Source organism: Eumetopias jubatus, unplaced genomic scaffold (assembly GCF_037043125.1).
Source record: "Eumetopias jubatus isolate StellerSeaLion01/CBP00866 unplaced genomic scaffold, mEumJub1_p1.0 scaffold_17, whole genome shotgun sequence".
Taxonomy (NCBI): Eukaryota; Metazoa; Chordata; class Mammalia; order Carnivora; family Otariidae; genus Eumetopias; species Eumetopias jubatus.
In genome coordinates, this window is record NW_028274823.1 from 43,662,013 (window position 1) to 43,675,906 (window position 13,894).

At 59.4% G+C, this 13,894-nt stretch overlaps 1 protein-coding gene across 1 annotated transcript; it reads right to left on the bottom strand.

The window, feature by feature from the left end:
- Positions 1-3,044: 3,044 nt before the first annotated feature.
- Positions 3,045-13,894, bottom strand: OPN4 (opsin 4). The gene is made up of 10 exons (XM_028098988.2): positions 13,766-13,894; positions 12,095-12,240; positions 10,436-10,569; positions 9,906-10,109; positions 9,119-9,290; positions 8,495-8,659; positions 7,470-7,577; positions 6,367-6,547; positions 5,048-5,191; positions 3,045-3,083 (listed from the first exon to the last, which is right to left on the bottom strand). The coding sequence occupies exons 1-10, from the start codon at positions 13,892-13,894 to the stop codon at positions 3,045-3,047; spliced, it is 1,422 nt and encodes a 473-aa protein (XP_027954789.2).

Consider the following 13,894-nt stretch of genomic DNA (forward strand, 5'->3'; position numbering starts at 1 on the left):
GCTCGTGCTGACAGCGGCGGCCTCTGTGGACGAGAGAAGAGAGGGGATGAAAGGGCCCTCATGTACCCACCTCCCAGGCTATACCTGGACCCCTACTCCCGACCCCCAGCCTTGCCTGCTCCGTCCCTTGCTGTCTGGCCAGGCTGTGTGGAGCTCCTGAGAGGCTCCTAAGAATAGCTGAGAACGAATGCCATCGACACTGATATCTGCCCTCTGCTGCGCCCATAAATGGACTGTAACCCTACACTCCGCCCGCCCGCAGCCTCCCACTGTGACTCACGCGGCTAATATTGCCCCTGGGGAGGGGTGTCCAGCACCCAGCACCCCCCAGGGGGCAGAACAGGGGGCTGGCCAGATTAGTGATAATGCTCTCTCCTTGCTCTCCTCTCCTTGCTCCCTCTGCCCTTTGGAGAGTCCAGATGTGTGTTCTCTCTGCCCAGCTCAACCCCCACCCCTTCGCCCAGAAGACTGTGGCTGAGCTCCTTTGGGCAGGGGCTTTGCAGTTTGCTGTCTTCCTGTGCAGAGTCCTCCCTGGTGAGGACTCTGAGGTTGTAGCGTACCCAGCAGGAAGCCTGGGACCAAGCTGAGCCTCTGGCTGGTCTGGACAGAGCTTCTGCTCAGGAGACTAGCCATTGGCCCAGGCTTGTCCAGCTGTAAAAATGATCATAATAATAACAGGAGCTCTGGGCATGGCCAAGCTCAGCTCCGGGTCCCTCATGCCATTATCCCCTCAGATCCTGAGAGGCTGCCACCTCAGCCTGCGGCAACTAGGGCTCAGAGAGGTTAAGTGACTTCTCCAAGGTCACACAGGGAATGGACCCAGGCCACGCTGGAGCACCTGAATAGGGCTCATTCCTAATGGACTCATGCCAGATAACGGGTTCCCAGTGGCCGCAGGCACCTCCCAATGCCCAGACCAGGCATGGGAGTGAAGGGCACAGGGTGCTGGCCTAGGGTCGAAAGCAGGTCTGAGGCAGGCCCATACCCTCCAGACCCTCTAGGGGCCCAGAGGTTATTCCTGGCTCTCCTGTCTCATTTGTGCTCTGGAAAACTTGACAGCAGCATGGAAAGCTCCAGCTGCCAATGTTGCATGCCAGGTCCCCATGCCCTTTGCACTGGAATGGCAGGGGGCAGGGAGGAGGGGAGGAGATGCCATTTGCTCAGCTGCTGGGACATGGGGCCAGAAGGCATAGGGACGGGGAAGTGTGTGCGATGTGTTCAGCTTCTAACCCAGAGACAGTGTGTTCTGGGTGGGGGCCTGGGGGCTGAGGCCCCTCAGGACTCCAGCCAGTGTGGTCTGTTGGCCAAGATACCTCCAGAAACCCTTCCTCAGAAGAGACCTCAGGCCCTGTGTGGTCTGGAGATAGTTCAAGGCCATCCTGGCTCTGGCTGAGGAAACTGAGGCTCACAGAAGGTGATGGTGACTGGGATGGCTGCTCTTTGGCCCTCCGGGGAGGCTCTAGCCTAAGCTGGGCCCTGAGGACTCAATGCAGGCCTGGGTGTGAGTAATTTCCCAGTGGCCAGCACCCCACCTGATGCCCGGGGCCTGGCCCATACAACGTGCACGGTAGGAGTCCCCACAACACAGGGGCATTTGGTAACTTGCCCAAGTTCACAAAAATATCAAGTGGAAGAAGTCAAGGAGGGACCTATATTCTTTCACCCACTGTACCACCTCTTCTACTATGTATCATACAGCCCAGTCTGTCCCTGCTGCCCGGGCCTGCCCCAGAAAGCCAGCCACTCATGGCCAGCACCCCACCCTCCCCCATACCAGCCCCTGCCCCCTGCCCCACCCCCAGGCCCCATCCCATCCCCTCCCCATCTCCAGTTTTACCCCCTTTCCTGGGAGGAGTCTGTCCTGCCAAGCTGGAGAGGACCCAGCAGCAAGTATGACCAGTGTGGGGAAAGAAAGGAGCCGATCCCAGGGGGATGTGGGGCGGTAGAAGCCTCGGGCTAGGCAGTACCTGGAGCTGCAGGCTCTCTCTCTGGACTCTGGCAACCACACTGCCTGATGCTGCCTCTGGGGAGAGGGAGGGGGAGTGGGAAGGATGCTCTTAAAGGGGAAGGCCAGCCTCCCTCCATCTGCCTCCCCTGGGAGACCAGAAGCCAGCCCAAGAGCAGCTGGTCCCCACAGGCTGGGCACTAAATGCTTCCTGATAACAGCAGCTTATTGGGGAGAGGGGATGGGGGCAAGCCCCGTCTCTGTCCCTCCTCCACCCTGCCCCTTGCAGTTTCAGATGGAGGCTTTAGGAGTGAAAGTTGCCAGATGGAAGACAGAGGGAGGGGAGAAAGAGAGGCTGCTGTCGGCATCAGAGGTCAGGCCCTGGGTCTCTCCCCCATCACCCCACCTGTAGGTAAAGACCATGCTTGTCTGAGGAGAACTTCTCTGCTTTTTATTTTCCTATACACTGTCAGAGCCATACAGCCCCAGTATGAACTTAGACCACTGATTTGAGACAGACCCCAGGTGCAGAGTGTGCACGCGTGTGCTTGGTGCATGCAAATATATTCCTAGAGGAGAGTGCACTAGAGTGTGGGTCATGGCAGAAAGAGTACTCCGGGAGCGAGGACGGGGAGAGAGGGGAACAACAGCTCCCGGCGCGTGAGGTCTGTGCTCGACTTCCACAGCGGGCCGCAGGGATGCCGTGCTGGGCTGCCCGTGTCAGTGAAAGGCCCAGCCTGGGTGCAGAGGCAGCTCACAATTAGCCGGCGTGTCCCACGGAGCCGTCGCCATTGTCATTGCCTGGACAATCACAGCACACGGCATTTGAGGCGAGGCGGATGACTCCGGGAAGCAGGAGGGCCTGGGCTCCCACGCTTCAGGCTGAGCCTGGGGTACAGGCTGTTGAGATGAGAAGTGGGTGGAGAGCACTTGGCAGGGCAGGAGTTTTGTGGTGTGGGGCCATGAATCCAGCACAGCAGGGGTGACAGGGCCACTTCCAAAGCCTGCAGGCTCAGGGGGGTAATCCTGGGCTGTGTGTTTGAGGGGGAGGTGAAGGGGCTGGATGTGTCCCAGAAGAAAAGGGGAGCCCGTGGGCACCCTACATCCTGGGGTTCAGGCTGGGGAGCAGCCCCTTGGTCTGAAAGCAAACAGCACACATCTGCTTAGCCCAAGGAGTGTCCCCCTGGGAGCAGTCCCCCAGTGACCCTCCACATACAGGGTCACCGAGCAGTGAAGGGAGGTTGCCTGGAGGGGCCAGGTGGGGTCCTGGCTGGCGGATGGGACTTCCCCGAGACCGCAGGCAATATGGCCTGGAGGATGGAGCCGGCCATGTCCAAGGCCACCAACAGGACGTCCCCCTGGGATATCTCCTAGGCTCTCAGACTCCTGCAGTCAGGCAGGACTAAGCTCCCCTTGCCCCCACTTCCTCCACTCCTCCTGGGGCCCCAGCACCCCCCTCTCTCTGCTGCCTTCAACACCCCATTTCTCGCCTGTCCTACAACACCAGCTTCCTCCAGGTTTCTCCCTGCTGCCTCATCCCGTTCAACCTGTGCTTCCCCAGCCACTGCAGAGAGGCCCTACCACCCCACGAGGCTGACCGAGCCCACCGCAGGGCCCCTGCTCAGTCCTCCCTCCGAGGGCTCTCTGCTCCCCAGGCTCGTGGCTCAGATCAACACCTGATCAGGCCTCTGCACAGTTCCAACCACCTCCTGCCCTTCTCTTCCTCTCTTTTGTCCCCACCAGCTCCCAGAGTCCCTTGGCTGCTCCTGGGTCACAGAGCAACATTCTAGTCCAGGACACACCAAGCCCCCCGCCCCAGGACCTCCCTGCTGCGTTCACACAGGGCGTTCCCTCCCCTGGACTGCTCAACCTGACCCCCACCATCCCCGGGGAGCCCTCGGGGACTTGCTCCTTCTTCCAGCACCCTGTGTGCTGATTCCTCAGTGGCAGGGCTTATCACATGTGTTAGGTGACTGCTGATGTGCTGTCCCTCTCTATCCTCTGCCACAGCCCAGCCCAGTATTCCCTCCAGGACGGGCACAGTGCCTTTCATCACGGCCCCTCCCCAGCCCAGGGGGGCACTGCCCATCTCTGTCCTGGCCTCTTTGGCCGTGCACACTGCCCAGGCTCAGGGCTGGGGTGGGAGTCTTCCCTGGGGCTGGTGCATTCCGGGAGCGGTGCTCCCCGGGAGAGGCAGGGGCTCCACAGCTGAAGGGAGCAGCCCAGGTCTCCCCATCTCTGGGACACCCAAGGAACGTCCTGGGGGAAGGAAGGCAGGACACGGTCTTGGGCTCGCAGGGAAGCCCAAGAGAGCCCAGGAGCTGGGGGTGTTGTGCGGGTGTGAACGGAGGGGCTGGGTGGGGAGCTGTCAGCTGCAGGGGGAGGGGGACGGGTAGCCTCGGGGCCTGTGCACACGGCATTTCCAGCGTTCCAGAATATGGCCTTCTCTAATCGCCATCGACATTCCGTTCCATAGGCACTTGGGCTGACAGCTGGCCTTCTTTTAATAGCCACAAGTATTCTGGGTGACATCCTAATCCCAGGGCATTCACTGGGAGCACATACACGGCTCGCAGCACCCCCCCCCAAGGTACGTCCAGCCTCCAATCACACAGAGAGGTACACACCACCCACACTCGGTCACACGCAGCTTAGAGCAGACATGTTGGGGCACACTCAATCCTGTACCCTGTGGTGTCACAGTGACAGAGAACATGTGCAGGGCACATGGTCACACACAGGCACAAGCCATACTCTGCTGGCTCACTGCACGCACGTCCTGTCCTGCTCGCACACACTTACTGTACGTTCATCACTGGAGAGCCACCATCGCTTGCCACGTATCTGCATCGTCAAGGTTGCACAATCACACAGACTCTCGGATGCAGTCCACACTCACTCAGGCCTGCCCACAGCATCATGGAGTCACAGAGGCCCCCCAGGCACCCCAAGCAGGCCGGGGACATCTGGGTGGGGAAGGAGTGACTCCCAGAGGGCGCTGGGCCTGCCCACAAGAACAGCTCCCCTTTCCTGGCCACTCCCTGGGCTACTGGCCCCTTGTCCCCACCCCTGTATGGATTGGCAGGTGCCACTCCCAATCACCTTCCCAGGAGTCTCTGCTTCCTGCCCCTGAGGCCTGAGAGGGGCCTTGGCTTCCATATCCTCCAGGCCCTGACTGCAGGGGAATGGGCCGCTCACTTGCTGGGCAGCCCCCCACACAGCTGCTGCCTCTGTGTCCGTCCAGCCCTGGGGAAGGGGGGAGAGGCACTGTCAGGTGAGAGGGACCTTCCAAAGTCCCCGCTCCTGCCCACTTCCCCAGCCAAGACTGTCTTCATCCTCCACACAAGTATTCACTGCAGTGAGGTCCATGGCACTGTAGGCTCGCTGGTCACCAAATCCCTGCAAACTGTGTGCCTGTGCTAGTGTGTGTGTGTGTGTGCGCGCGCGCGTGTGCGCGTGCACTGTGTGCCTTCTTAAGCGTGTGGGGTGGGTCTGTCTTCATGAGGGTCTAGGCCTCTGTTGACAGATGACATTCACTCCTTGATGTCGTTCGCTACATGTGGTTCAGGGAAGGGACTTCTGATATCTCCTCCCTCAGCCCCCAGGGGTGGAAGGAGTGGGAAGAGGTCAGTGGAGATTCTTGGTGAGGCCCACGGTGGGCCCTGTAGTTACAATGATGGAGGAGCCCAGGTGTGGCTGGGGATGGGAGGCCACAGCACAGAGAGCTCTCCTGGGGACATTAGGGGGCATCACAGCCCCGGGTCCCAAAGAGGGACTGGCAGGCTGGTAGCTCCCAGGGCTAACACCAACTGTGGGGTCAGCACCCACTCATGTGCACCCTAGCCAGGCTTGGATGTAGAGACAACTGTTTGCCCTTTTAGAGAAGAACACACAGGCTCAAAAGGGGTGAGTGACCTGCCCAAGCTCACACAGTGAGGATGTGGTAGAACTGAGCCTTGAACCCAGGTCCCCTGACTCCAGGGCCAGTACTCCTTCCACTGTAACCTGTGGGCTCCTCAAGGCTCCCAGGAAGAGGGGGCTTAAGGCTGGGAACAAAGGGCCACGAGCTAGCTCCTGCCTATCTCTTGGGAGGCGCATCTAGGGCCAGAAATGCCTGTCTTTTCACGGCTCTAAGCTCCTGGAATACTGCCATCATGGAAGAGAGATGGCCTGGCATTGGAAGACGCATCAGTCCCAGCCCTGCTACTGGGTGACCTTGGGCCAACCCATTGCCTCTCTGGCCCCAGGGCCCCTGCCTGTCAGAGGGAATGGGGCAAGGGAAGGCCATGGGGCAGTCGTGAAGGGCTCTTCCTGCCAGCGTCCCGGGATCCTGAGGGTCCCTGGGTCTCAGAGGCCTGAGGCTGGCCTGGTTGAGGAAAGGAGGGTGAGGCGCTAGCCTCGGGAGGCCATCGAATCCTTACCACCTCGCTCTCCGAGCCCAGGGACGCCTGGCGCCTCTGTCCAGAGATCCAGCTGAGGTCCGAGGCCTGGCTGCTCAGTGTGGAGCGGTGGGTGGAGCGGTAGCTGGTGTAGGGGCCAGTGCGCTGGCCTGACACGCCCAGCAGCACCCCCAGGCAGGGCAGGTGCTGGGCAATGGCCATTCTGCAGGAACCGCACAGCTGGTTAGGGGGATGGACAGGCAGACACCGGGAGATGGGGGAGGATGGACAGACTGATACGAAGCTAATGGGAGTGGACAGCATGGGGAAATGGGTGGTTCAGACACTGGGCTTATGAGGACAGACAGATGATGGGGTGATGGGAATGGACAAAAAGACACTGGCAGTCATAGGAGGTGATGAGGAAGGACAGACAGATGCTGGAGTGAAAGAGACTGACAGGCCCATAGCCTTGGGGATGGACAGACAGACACTGGGACCATGGGCACGGAGGGTAGCAGGTTCGGTGAGGGGCTTGGTCTCAGCTCTCAAGGGGCTGGCCCAAGCCACGTCTCTTCCAGTGAGGACGGGGACACTCCCGAACAGCCTCTGAGCCTGCAGCTGGCCTCAGCAGGGCGGTGAGTTACTGACACCACCAGGCAAAAGGAAGCACTGAGGGGGCCCTCGAGGGAGAGGCCAGCTGTGCTGGGAATCCATCAGCAGAGAGCGCTCTGGGCCAGAAGCACCCCCGGGCCTCCACCAGGGCCCTCGAACCTCTCCCTACTGTGGTCTCCAGGACATTGCTGTCCGGGGGCTTCTTCTCTTTGTAGAGGGTATCACTGCTGATCGGCCATCCCAGCTGCCTTTTGGCCTTGGCTCCAAAAATCCCATAGGCAGGATTGGACACTGCCCAGGGAGCTCTGACATCCCTCCAAGCTGATACCCCTGGGAAACTGGGTCAGCAGAGGGGGTCACACCAGCTCCAGACCCCACCCAGTGTCACTGGCTGCTCCCAGCTGCGGGAGGCCCCCACCCAATGCATATATACGAGAGATAGGAAAGATGGCCAGCTTCTGTCCCCATTCACGGCTTCTGACCCTCCATGGCCCGGGGACATGGGGCTGGGTCCTGGAGGAGGGCCGCACCTGTACTTGGGGTGGGTGATGGCGTAAATGATGGGGTTGTGGATGGCAGAGGCCTTGGCGATGACAGCAGGCACGGTGTTCATGTAGGGTGTCAGGACATGCGCATACCTAGAACGGAGAAGCTGTGGTCCCCCCGCCAGCCGGCCCTCCCAGAGACTCCACAGCCCACCTGCCCTCTCAGGAAGCTTTTTCCTCTGGGCCAAGCCCTGCAGCCCAAACCAGCATGGCCAAGAGGGACTGTAATGCTGGGAGAATTCTGACCTGAGGTGAGCGGAAACCTGGGGGGCCGCTGAGGGATGGTTGCTGAGGGGAAGAAGAGCCAGATTGAGGGGTTCAGCCAGGTCCCACGATAGCTTGGAGCCTGTGCTGTTGGCAGGAAACCCTCCCCACCCCCAGGGCCTCTGGGCCTCTGGCCAGTTCCTCCCCCGCCGCACACAGCCCTGAGACCCGCTCCTCCCCTGGCTCTCTTAGAGTGACTCACAAGACAGCCTTAGCGGGCACCAGGCCCTTCTGGCACAAGGAGGGCTCGGACCCAGACACCCCCCAGGATGAGTAACTCTCACAGTCTCAAAGTGCTTCTGAAGTCTGGTCTATGTCCCTTCTGCTGCAGACATCAAGTGCCCAGACTCGAGCCACGAAGGGCTGGCAGGCAGGAGGTGAGAGGCACCCCAGGCCACGTGCCCACAGCCCAGGTGAAGAGGGAGCCGGAACCTCAGGGAGAGTCTTGTGTTCCCGTGGGATCTGGCAGGACCTGGGAGCCCCTGCAGGCCCTCAGGCTAAATCCAGCATGGCCCAGAGCTCCCCCCGCATGGGTCCCAGTGCCTCCAGGAAGTGGCAGCGCCATCTCCTGCAGGTGAACCTCGCTGCCACCGCAGGGAAAATGAATGACTGGCTGTGAGGCTGGGCTTTGAGTGTGAGAATGGCTGGCTCGGGCTTGGGCTGGGGAGGGAGAGGCCGCCACAGGGTCCCCCCCACCCTCCTCCCACCCCCTCCAGCCCCTGTTCCAGCCCTTGGGCACTGCTCACCCAGCAAAGGCCGTCAGGGCCACAGTGGAGTAGGGCGCCCAGGAGAGCACGAACAGAAGGATGACCAGCAGCTCAATCTTGGCCATTTTCCACTCTCTCTGTAGCCGCTGCCGTTGTCGGGGGGACCTAACACCGCCCTCGCAGGCCCTGAAAGTCTGGAGAGCCCTAGCACGGGTGCAAAGGCCGAGTCTGACCCCGCTCTGGCAGCAGTGAGGGCCACGGTCATGGCTGCTCTGGGGGAGGCTCCCTGGACCTGGCCATTCTCCCCTGTGCAGGAAGCCCTGACTCCCAGAAAGTTCTCCGTTACATCCAGCCTAAGCTGTCTCCCTGTGGTTCTGCCTGTGGTGTCTTCTCACCCCGCGGACCTCCTGATCAAGCCTAAAGGCCCCCTCCTCAGGAGCCCCTGTCTCCTGAGACTTCTCTAGGCACCCAGGTTGTGCTGGTCTCTGGGCATCTCACCCCCTAAGCACATGGGCTCAGCTTGTCTTTGCCCATCTGGACCTGGGAGGGAATGTCCTGGGAGGGGGAGGGTGCAGTGTGAGGCTGGGGGCTGGGTAGGGGCAGCCCTGGCAAAGGCGTGTGGCCACCCTCCCATCAAGCCCCTCCTCCATGCCCAGCTCTTACTGGCCTGTCTCCCGGATGGCCCTGAAGATGAAGATGTAGCAGTAGATGATGACCAGCAGGGGGAGGAAGAACACGAAGCAGAAGAGCAGCATGGTGTAGGCCCGGACCGAAGGTGTGAAGCTCACATAGTCCCAGGAGCAGGAAGTCAGCAGCCCCTCGGGTACGTAGGCACCTGGGAGCCAGGAGTAGGTGCTCAGCCTTCGGGCCAGCATGCTTCAGGCTCCTCATCCAGCAGGGGCTTTAGCTGTGGGGTCCGGCCTCCCTGAACACTGGTCCCCACTCCGGCCCTGCCCAGTGCAGTGAGGAAGCCAGGGCATGTGGAGGGGAGCTTTCCCAGCTAGTTCTAGCAGGCAAAGCCCACTGCTGCCCATTTTTACCAGGTTAGAACAGAGACCTCACCATAGCCCGAGGGTATTACTCCTCCAGATTTTGGCCACGTTTTTGGTCCTGCCACAGAAAGATAGGTACCTTGCTGCTAACTCTCCTACTTGCTCAAGCCTACATCCTAAGGCCTGCGTGTGTGACGCTAAAACTCAGCATCAGATGCACCTGTCACTTCCCGCCACCCAGGAACCATGTGGGATCCCAGGTCATCCTCTGGTTGCTGAAGGTTCTACCTCAGTTTCCCCTGCTGCTAGTCATGCCCCCTGAATATCCATCTGCCTTGAGACTCAAGAATTCCTTTGGCCCCTCCTGCCAGCTGGCCAAACCAAGTCTACCTACCTGCCCCCTGAACATGCCCCGCCCAGCTAATTGTCCTCTCTCCCGATTCCCTCAGTCCACTTACTCCAACCAAAGAAGGGTGGCAGACTCCAGGCCAGGGCATAGAGCCAGATGCCCACCAGGACAAGCGCTGCCCGCCTCTTGGACACCATCCCGATGGTGGCCAGTGGGTGCGTGATCACCAGGTAGCGGTCCAGAGCGATGGCCGTTAGGGTAATCATGGAGGTGATGCCGAAGACAGCCCCACAGAAGGCATAGAACTCACAGCCTGTGGGCACAGCTCCCCAACCTCAGACCATGGCAGGAGCCCATGAGTTACCCCAGAGGAGGGGGGTCTGGAAGTGGTACATACTCAACTCCTGCCTTCACCTCTCCAGAAAAGCAGCCCTGAGCCCCTCTCCACCCTGGCTACTTGCCACATCTGGCCAAGAAGCTGAATCTTCCCTCTTGCTCACTCACAGGATCAAGCACGGCCACCCACTCTCTGCCCAGGAAGAGCCAATCACCTCCTTGTTCAAGGCCAACCTCCACTGTGGGCATCCCCTGCCACAACCCTCCTCCTCCCTCCAGCAGAAGGGAACCCCGAATGTCTACCTGCCTCCCCAAAGAGCCACCGCTTATACAGGCTGCTGGCAAAGAAGACGGGGGCCTGGGTGAAGGACATGAAAAAGTCGCTGACTGCGAGGTTGATAATGAACATGTTGGAGGGTGTCCTGAGGCCTCTGGTCCTGTGAAGGGTTGGAAGCTGTCAGGAGGTGCTTCTGCTGGGGAGCTTCCCTGAGCTCACATGCACACGCGCATACACACATGCACACGCATGCGGGCACAAGCCCCAGGGCCACCACCCATCCCGCTGCTGCCCAGCAAGCACCAGCCAGACAGCTCGAGAGCCTGACAGTGTGGGCTGAGAAGTGAGGCCCCCTCCAGGCAGCAACTCTTGCCTCATATGGAGAGCAGTCCTGCCCCCAGAGTGCTATGCAGCCCAGCCGAAGCTGGCTTTAGGACACGTCTGTTTCCTCCTCTCGCCCTCTGGATCTCCTCTGCATGATCCGCATTCTCTCCTCGGACACACCCCTCATTCCTCTGAACCCCTCCAGGCCAACTCTCCCCAGTGGCTCCTCCTGCATGCTCAGGCTCAGATGTGCCTTCCCAAGAGCTCCCTCCACCTCCTTCTCCCCCAGGCACCCCTCCTGTACACCTTCTTCCAGTATCTCTGCAGTCTTCACACTTGGGCTTGGCCCAGGGCAGAGGGAGAGACAGGTGTGCCCCACAGGCCAGGCACTTTCACAAACTCCTCTCCTGTAATCATCCATCTTTACATCTAGCCCTCCCTCTTTTCCAGATGAGAATACTGAGGCTCCCACCCGTGAGGTGGCTTGCTCCAGATAACAAGACTCAGTAAGTGGCATGGCCAGGATTCAAACACTTATCTGATGGGCACTGCGCAGACATGAACTTGTGTAATCCTACATGACTCCATGAAGTAAATCACACCTCCACTTTGCAGACAAGAAAAATGGACCCACAGGGACACCTGGGTGGCTCAGTCGGTTAAATGTCTGCCTTCAACTCAGGTCATGATCCCAGGGTCCTGGGATCGAGTCCCGCATCGGGCTCCCTGCTCAGCGGGGGGTCTGCTTCTCCCTCTCCCTCTGCCCCTCCACCCTGCTCATTCTCTCTCTCTCTCTCAAATAAATTTTTAAAAAGAAAGAAAAATGGGCCCATGGAGAAAAGTGACTTGCCCAAAGTCAGTTCAGCTAATAGGTAGTAGGGTCAGGGGTTCACTTCTTCACCTGCCTGTCTCAGCCATTCAGCCCAAGAATGAGGCAGGTGGGGAAAGAAGCTGGGGTGCTTGCCAAGGGTGCTTGCTGAGGGTCTTGAGGACTCAGGACCCTGTTGCCAGGGCTGCTTGTCGAGGCAGAGGGAGGATGCCCACTGGGGCAGGTGACGTGGAGGTGAGCTGAGAGCAGGGCAGAATGGGCAGAGGCATGTGAGTCGTAGAGAAATTCATCCTACAATGAAGGTGTGCCCGGGACCCAATTGGCATGTGCCGCTCAAGCTGCCCTGGACTATTTTTTGGCCCCTTCCCTAAGCTAGAAGATGGAGACCTGTCCTGAGACCACCAAAGGCTTGGCAGTGGCATCCCCCCACAGGCTCAAGAGTGCCCTGCAGAGCTGGAGACAGCCTTCCTGCCCTGTCTCTGCATGGCTGGCTGCCCTCGGTGCCCATGCCCTAGTCCTGCCAACCAGGCACCTGCAGAAGGTATAGATGACCATCAGATTGCCCAGCATCCCTGTGAGCCCAACCAGCAGGATCACTGTGCCCAGGATGTAGTGGGCATGGTCCGGAACATCCACCGTTGGGAAGGGGACCCAGGCAGCAGCCCGAGCCCCGGCTGCCTGTGGAGAGACAGAGAAACACGAGCATCACGTTATCCTATCATCTGGAATAACCCTGAGAAGGAAGGGTTAAGGTTCCTGGTAGACCAGTAGGGAAACTGAGGCTCAGAGTGGCACAGCCACTTGCCCACACTGCTAGGCAGTAGCTGAACCAGAGTGGAAACGCAGATATCTCTAAAGTCAAGCCTGAGCTCCTGCACCGTGGCACAGAGGCATGAGGCTTCCAGAATCACCTGTTGGAGGCTGGATGGACAGACAGACACATGTCTGATAAGGAGGGACATGGCTGGAGTGAGTCTACCTTTCCTTGGGGAGAAGGCAGATCCATCCCCTCAGTGCTTCCTCTCCATGGTATGGGCCCTGACCGAAGCACTCGAGGTGCTTAGCAATGGTCTTCCAGGCCCCGCAGACTCTGGGGTGGCGGAGCTAGGTGGAGCCCCTCTCCTCAGGAACCCCAGCCCCTCCCCAGCCTCACAGAAGAGGTTGTATCCCCTCACAGTATAAATGGGGAGCGCTGACCTTGATACCTGGCATGAGACAGAGGACAAGAATTCCTCTTTAAAAAGAAAGCTTAGGGGGCACCTGGCTGGCAGAAGAATATGTGACTCTCGATCTCGGGGTCGCAAGTTTGAGCCCCACATTGGTGGTAGAGATTACTTAAATGAAAAAAAATAAACTTAGGGGCACCTGGGTGGCTGAGTCAGTTAAACGTCCAACTCTTGATCTTGGTTCAGGTCATGATCTCAGGTTCGTGGGGTTGAGCTCAAGGTCGGGCTCGTGCTCAGCATGGAGTCTGCTTGAGATTCTCTTTCCCTCTCTGTCTGCCCCTCCCCCCCTCTAATAAATAAATAAATCTTAAATAAATAAATAAACTTAAAAAGAAAAAAGAAAGCTTAGGTCCCCCAAAGTCACTTCAGGGAGGTTATGGCCCCATGAGGCCAGTACAAGGGGCTTTAAAGAACCCTCTGCCCCCGCTCCTTTCCTGGGAAGGAGGGCAATTTAGTCTCTGTCTTGCCTCCTATTGCTACAGAGCCTTCCCATCCTATCCAGGATGTAGGCCAGCATCCCAGGGTCTTCAGGGTACCCCCAGTTCTCCCCAGTTAATAGTGGGTTCGGTGGGGTATGACTCTGGGGCCCTGGCCAGAATGACAGGCAGGGGAAAGCACCCACCACTTCACTCTGGTCTGGACAATCCAGAGGCCTCTGGTATGCCTTCCTCTCTGGAAGGCTCTGTGGGGTATCCAACTACCCTCAGAAAGGAATGGATGCAGCCAAGGGCAGGTCTGGACCATTGCAGCCCCTTGTCCTTTAGGGCTGGCCTTTCTGTTCCTTGGATGCTCTCCATGGGGAAGGACATTGCCTACACGCTCCTCTATTGGCCTCTTTGTGGAGGACAGGCCCAGAGAGGTCCAGTAACATACCCAAGGTCCCAAAGAGGAGCTCAGACCTCTTCTATCTCGCTGTCTTGCAGGCCAGGGTGGGGTAGGGAAGGCTCTGTGTGTGCACATGCCAGCCCCAGGCTTACCGTGGGACTGCTGGGCAGAGCTTGACCCACGCTGGACGTGCTGCTCCAGGAGCTGTCCCACCTGCTGGGTGAGGCTGGGGTGGCCACACAGCTGGGCTCCTGGGCTCTGGGCCCCGAAGGAGGGTTCAT

Excerpts from the sequence above, each read along its gene's own strand:
- OPN4 (XM_028098988.2), bottom strand. The coding sequence starts at position 13,894 with ATGAACCCTCCTTCGGGGCCCAGAGCCCAGGAGCCCAGCTGTGTGGCC. Across the intron at positions 9,291-9,905 it reads GCCACCCTTCTTTGGTTGGA|GTGCCTACGTACCCGAGGGG; the intron begins GTAAGTGGACTG and ends CCTGGCTCCCAG. Across the intron at positions 5,192-6,366 it reads TGGGCTCGGAGAGCGAGGTG|GGCTGGACGGACACAGAGGC; the intron begins GTAAGGATTCGA and ends CCCCTTCCCCAG.